The 7,367-nt window shown below is 36.3% G+C and overlaps 1 protein-coding gene across 1 annotated transcript; it reads right to left on the bottom strand.

Moving 5' to 3' along the window:
- Window positions 1–2,149: 2,149 nt before the first annotated feature.
- On the bottom strand, window positions 2,150–5,002 carry LOC100246437 (disease resistance protein RGA2-like). The gene has a single exon (XM_059739561.1). It carries the CDS (start codon window positions 5,000–5,002, stop codon window positions 2,150–2,152), a length of 2,853 nt encoding a protein of 950 aa, XP_059595544.1.
- Window positions 5,003–7,367: the final 2,365 nt, after the last annotated feature.

Below are 7,367 nucleotides of genomic sequence, written 5' to 3'. Positions count from 1 at the left end.
TCGATTTCCAAATTAAATTCCCAATTTCTGAAATTCCAATTTTCCAATTTCCAAATTTAATTTCCAATTTCAAAAATTTCACTATTTACGTTCATCTATTTAATTATTGTTTTCATTACTATCATTATTATTATTATTATTCAATATTTATTTAATTATTTCATTTAAAAATTCAAATCATTCGAAAATCTGACGTCCTAATTTAACTTTTAATCCCAAAAATTCCACTATTCATTTTTACTCGTTTAAATACTATTTTCGTTAATTAGTATTATTACCCCATATTTATTTATTATTTTATTATTTTGATCATTAAAATCCAAAGTTTCAAAAATCTAGTGTCCTAATTTAATTTTCAATCCCAAAAATTTTACTATTCATTTTGTTCGTTTAAATATTGTTTCCGTCAATTAGCATCATTATTCCATTAATTTAATTTTTCGATGTTCCATCCTTAAAATAATTTTTCGGGTTTCTAGTTTTCGAAATTTAATTTTCCGACTTTCCATCCCTAAATAATTCTTCAATTTTCCAATTCCCAAGTTCACTTCCCAATTTTCACAATTATTTATCTAATCATTATTATTATTATTCCATTCATTTATTTATTCACTTACTTATTTATTAAAATCCCGTTTTAAAATAATTTTTCAAAATTCCGATTCCCAAATTTAGTTCTATGAAATTCCAATTCCTTTCAAATTTAATTTCTAAAATTCTCATTCCTATATTTAATTTCTAAAAATCCGATTTTCAAATAAGACTCCAATTTTTCAAATGAATTTCAAAAATCCGTTTTTCTCTCAAATAGCTTAATTCCATTATGGTCTTCAAACAATCTTCTGCTCCTCTTGTTTTTAATAATAAGCATGAACAATTCTTTCGTAATTCCGAATAATGGGATTTATGGGATTAATTCATGCAATATAAATCGGGCTTTGGTGGGGGCCCCACGTACATGATTTTCTGATTGATCGCTTGATTGATTTATTTACCACGCATGATCGTTTTGCTATATTCCATGATATGTATATAATCATTCTGTGTTTATTCACTAACCCCATTCCATGATAGCGCATTGCTGTTTGCTGCCCAGGTACGTATTCACTCATTCTGATCATTCGCTATTCATATTCTGATTCTCATATGTGCATGATAGTTCCGGGTATTCACTGTTTTTCCTAATCGATTGTCATGTCTGCTTCATTTTATTAGTAGAGACCTATTTTAGGGGCTTAGAGGGGTGCTACGGTCTTTACCGCACCTTCCCGACAAGTAACCTGACCCCCGAACCCGATCCGGTTTTTCACAGACCAACTTTTCCAAAATAAGGAGTCACACTTAGGGTTTTTTCTTTCTTATTTTGTTTACCCTTTAAAAATAAAACAAAAATGAGTGGCGACTCCAAGTCATTTTTCTTAATCAATAAAATCAATTTTTCAAATAAAATCGAGCTCGCCTTCGAGTGGGAAACGCATGAGCCGAAATGCGGGGTCCACACATTTAGATCATGTTTTTCATTTGTTTCATTTCTCATTCATTAATGTATTTGAAATATTATTTTTACAATTTATATATATACCCATGGGCCTGAAACCTGATCAATCATTGCGCCCATACCACCAGAAAAGGGGAAACACTAGGCCCATGGCCCAACAAAAGTCTACTCTAAGCCGAAAACCCCCAGCTCCACCAGAAAAGAGGGAACACTAGGCCCATGCCCAAGAAAAGTGTACCCTAAAATGGAATTTGATAATATATAACATTATATAGTACATATAGAGTCTAAAGATCACATAAAATCTCTTCTACACGGTTGTTGGAGGTATTTGATCATGTAACAAAACACTTTTAGAATAGAAAAGGTTTCAAGTTTTTTTGTACAAAAGGTTTTCATTTTTATTTCTCTTATTTTGCAAGGTGTAGATATTATAGGATAAACACTTTAGTAACAGTGTAGATGTGCCAAAATGGACCTATGGATACAACATAATAATGTTATGCAAAATGGAAAGCTTCAGAAAAAGATTATTCATGAAATACATTAATGTGTGCGATTATGGATGCAATGGAAATGAAAACTAAGATAAATTCAAATTACTTGTAACAAGAGCGACATGAGGTGAAGCGTGATGACCATTCAGTCCCGTTAATATTCGACTACTTCTGGGATATGAGATATTTTGTGCCGATCCTCTCCAATATCCTTTCCATAGCGTCGTTTCAGAATAGGAGAACCTTCGATGTACAATTTCTGCAATGGTGTCCTCTGGAGCACGTGGTCCGGCAGTCCCTCCAGCTTTGGGCAGAATTCTGTACGTAAGTGATTGAGACATGGCATTATTGACCTCTCTTCTTTTTCTTTTATTTCCCATTGCTTCAATTCATCCAAACCAAAAATACGCAATTCCTTCAGCTTTGGGAATACTGTTGATGATGATCCCAAAAACTCACTACCTATGTATATCACACCATACATCTTCCATATCACCAGCTTCTCAAGGACAGGCAGTTGCCCCAAAGGAGGCAAACATGGACATCTTCTGCAATTCCCGATCTCAAGTATTTTCAGTTGAGCTAATGATGAACCCATCATCCAATTGGGCCACTCTCTATCACCATAACCATATATACATAGAGATTTCAAGTTTGGATGGGGTTGTAGAGCTTCAGCCACACCCTTTGTCCCCTCCTCTCCACCAAATACCAATGCCAAACGATGGAGGGATACCCTATTCTTCAATTCTGCTTTTTCTGCCTCCCCTGCATCTTTCACTTCATCCAACCCTTGAATGGAAAGACCTCCTCTTAGGTTGTTCAAGTTTCTCAGGTCTCCTATTTGGCATTCATCATTGCCATGACTACTCACGATGAAAACATCTAGTGTCTGAAGAGAGCTTAATCTTCCAATTCCTTTTGGCAAGCCCTTTAGACTCCGAGTATAATTTTCAAGATGCCTCAAATTAATTAGTTTACCCATTGCCTGTGGTAGTTTCTGAAGACTGATACAATATTGAATATTTAAGGTTTGCAAATTATATAAATCACAAATTGTTTCAGGCAACTCTCTCAAACTTTGACACCTTGATAGATCAAGGTATCTTAAATGTATCAATTTTCCTACCTCCTTAGGAAGTTCCTCAATCAACTGATTCCAGCTCAAATCCAATGCCCTAAGACATGTCAAATGCCCTAAGGCTTCAAGAACTCTTGAATCGAATGCACTCTTAGCCAAGAGGGTGTGAAGATTCTTCATGTTACAAGTGGAGGCGAAATTAAGGGTACTCTCTTGGACAACTAAGGTGGCATGACAAATCTTTTGGAAGAATAAGTCCATACTCCCCTTTTTTTGGTTGTCAACCTCCACAACAAAGCATTCATTCTGAGTCAAAAATTGAGCAAAATCATGCACTATATCATGCATCTTACATCTTATTATATCATCATCACCATCTTTTTCAAAATCTTGGAAGAAAGACCGAGCAGCTAAATATTCGAAGTACTCTCTACCAACCATCTCCATCTCTTTACTCCCATCAGATTTGAGATAGCTTTGTGCCATCCACAACTTGATCAGCTCATCTCTCTCAATAACCGAGTCTTTTGGAAAAACAGCACAAAATGAGAAGCAGCGTTTAATTGTAGGGGGCAGATCATAATAACTCAACAACAAAGCAGGGGAAATATCTCTTCCAAACACATCCAGCTTCCATACTTCACTACACAAAACATTCTCCCATTCTTCCCTATTATGTTTTGAACGCATGAGATTCCCTAAAGTTTTTATAGCGAGTGGCAAGCCCTTGCATTTGTCTGCTATTTTCTCACCAATTTCTTGGAAGTCTTCCATTTTCTCCCTATTCTTTCCATAAAAAGCTATTTGATAGAATAATGCCCGAGATTTGTCCTCAGACAATTTCCCTAAAGAGTGCATGTATGTAGTTCTCATCATCTCAACAACACTCTCTTTACGTGTGGTCACTAGAATTCTACTCCCTACACCTCCGCAGGAGAGAGTGCTATTCAGTTGTTCCCACAATTGATGGTTTTCGGTCCACACGTCATCTAACACAAGAAGGAACTTCTTTCCAGCAATACATGTTTGAATTTTTTGTTGTAAAGCTTCCAAACTATGGAGATTAGGAGATTCTCTTTGGAGGATTTCAACAATCTCCCTAAAAATTCTGATTGGGTCAAAGGGATCGGAGACACAGACCCAAATTCTTTCATCAAAATGGGCCTTCACCTCCGGGTGGTTGTAGGCTAGTTGAGCAAGCGTTGTTTTGCCCATGCCTCCAGTCCCAACTATGGAGATGATGTGGGGCCCAGATTCGGTCTCTTGACAAGTCTCACCCAACAGATGGCCTAATATGGTGTTTTTATCCATATCCCGACCATATACCTCCGGAATATCAAGTTGAGAGGTAGTTATAAATCGCTGTGGTTCCTCACTCAAACTGGAGATAAAATTGAACTGGCTTCTTTGACTAGCAATGACATCTAGTTGTTGTTTAATGCCCTTAATCTTAAGAGCAATATCACGACGAGAAGCAACTTGCTTGAGACAAAAGCAAGGGGAGGGAATGCAGGAGCTTACCTTCTTCTTAGACATGGAAGCACTTTCAGCTCCCTTGATCTGTAATTGGAGAATAGCAGTGCTCCACTCATCCACCACGTCGTCCATTTGGTAAGCCATGTCTTTCAGCCTCTCCAACCAACCTTGGACGGATTTTTCCTTCACTTGTCTGCGCTCTGCATCCTCAAGAACATCTCGGACGGATCGGAGTGTATCTGTGAGGCTTTGGATTTCTGCTTCAACACCCAGAACCAGAGTAAGTTCATCACGAATCTGTTGCTCAACAACGGAAGCCAAGCGCTCCAAGACGATAGAAAGGAGAGCGTCAGCCATAAGGGGGTGATGAATGAAGGCAAGTGAGAGAGCTAGTAATCTAATTTCACTGGTAAAGAGGCGCAGCCATACAACACCAATAGTTGACTTCATCTATATCAACTATTTAGCCTTGGCTTATCAACTATGTGCGGAGGAAATGAGGCCCACCTTATTTTTTCCATTTGTTATTCTCATTGGAGCTTTAGTCGATCTCTTCGGTTTCACCGTCAGATTGATGTCTTCTTCCCCGTAAAAGCTTGGAATTTTATGACAAATATCACATTGTAAGAAAACGCGTAAAGACTAAGAATTCTAGTGAAATAAAGACTAATGGAAATGAAGGAAAAGGAGTTGTGGGCCAACCTATTTTTGTTACTTAACCATGTTTGGTTCCAGTTTTATTTTTTTTTATTTTTTTGTTTTCATAATTAAGATTTTTAAAATGATTTTGAAAATTAATACTCATTCAAAACTATTATTTCATACCTCATCACAAAACTAACAATAATCCTATCTTGTCTAAACATTAAAAAATTATTCAAAATTAGCAAATAATTATAAAGAATATTGTAAAAATACTTTTTTTTCTTCTTATTATATAATTACAAAATATATTTTTATTTTTAAGAAATAAAATTAGAATTCTCAAACCTATTTAATATATATATATAGTTAGATATATTGAAAAAGCTTTCATTAGCTCTGAATGGTCATCTAAATAATTCTTCACCCTTAGAAGGCAACAAAACCTCTATAGACTTAGAGGCACGAAGTTGCCAAGACTTTTCCTTCGCTAAGGGTCTCAAACTGGCCCCACCATTATAGACTTAAGAGGCAGGAAGTTGCCAAGAAATTTCCTTCTATGTTAAATTTTTGACGCTTAGAGGCAGGAAGTTGCCAAGAAATTTCCTACATTAAATTTCCTTCTATATTAAATTTTTGACGCGGCTCTACCGACAACATGCCCCACCTTAGTGCAACAGTTAAGCAAAACACAGTCTGTCAAATTAGTAATTTAAAAATAGTAATTCACATGTCAAGAGAAAAAAATCCAGATAAATTACAATGGAGAACCGGAGTTGGTAGTCTATTGAGAAGGTAAGTTGCTATAGAGAAGGCATGCCACCAGAAAGTAAATGGCAATTGAGACTTAGCCAACAGAGTTAATCCAATTTCTACAATGCTTCTATGCTTTCGTTCCACCTTCCCATTCTATTGATGAACATGAGGACAAGGATGACGAAAGATGATGCCTTTCTTCTACAGAAGAGATTGAAGGGGACGAAACTCTCCACCCCAGTCTATTTGTAGACACTTAAGTTTAGTGGGAAATTGTCGATCTACCAATGCTATGAACTACAAGCCAATTGATGTTGCTTGGGACTTTTGTTGCATGGGATAAATCCAAGTATAGTTTGTAAAAGCATCTAAAAATGCAATGTAATATTTGTACCCATTACATGAAGTTATATGTGCAGGGCCCCACACATCTGAAAAAACTAGTTCAAATGGAACTTGTGTTTTATTAATAGTGGTAGGGAATGGAAGCTGTTTTGCCTTGCCTCTGAACTGTCCATCATTAGTGTTAGAATTTTGAACACCTCCAACTGTAATATGTGCTGCTAGTGGAACGTCAATAACAGAGGCCGCTGAAAGTTGCTCAAGACGAATTTCATGACTTTGTAGCAGATAATGGACTTCTTGTAGAGAGATTGCCTCAGATCTAGATGTAATATTCACAACAATTGTTTCAAATTCTAGTCTTAATCCACCTAAAATGTAAAGAATTAAATCTTCATCTGGTACAGGTTTTCCAGAGGCAGAGAGCATATCTGCTATGTTTCTCATTTTTAGCACATAATCATTTATGCTTAGAGCACCTTTCTTTAATGATTGTAGCATGAAACGTAGTTGAAGAGTTCTTGCCTTTGAATCCGAGACAAAAAGTTTTTCAAGAACACTCCATACTTCGGCTGATGTTTGACAATTAACCACATGACCATACATGGCTTCAGATATGGAAGCAAGAATCCAACTCAACAAGAATTGATCTAAAATCACCCACTGATCATATTCTGGATTGGATGCAGGTTGAGATGAATTAACTGATGTTGAAATCTTTTAAATCTTTGCACCTCCCTTTTTTTGGGATTAACGCCATAAAAGTGGCATTTAAGTTTCTTTCAAAAGTGCCTATCTTATAGAACTCTGCAGAAAAGCCCATCACCTCACTTTTTCACTAAGTCCCAACAATATTGCCAAAGCCCAGGGGCTTTATCCCCACACAAACTCGAGAGGGTTGAAAAGACGAACTCCTCGTAAAATAGCCACTCTTTTATAGAAACATGAATCTTCCATTTCCCCCTGACCCTGACATCCACTCTCAAAAAGGATCTGTACCAAATGATTGTTAATGATCTATGTTTTTATGTGTACATAGATCATGTGGATAATATATATGAAAGTTAATACATGT

This window comes from Vitis vinifera, chromosome 9, assembly GCF_030704535.1.
Source record: "Vitis vinifera cultivar Pinot Noir 40024 chromosome 9, ASM3070453v1".
Lineage (NCBI taxonomy): Eukaryota > Viridiplantae > Streptophyta > Magnoliopsida > Vitales > Vitaceae > Vitis > Vitis vinifera.
Note: the sequence above shows the minus strand (reverse complement) of the source record. Positions and strands in the feature narration are given on the sequence as shown.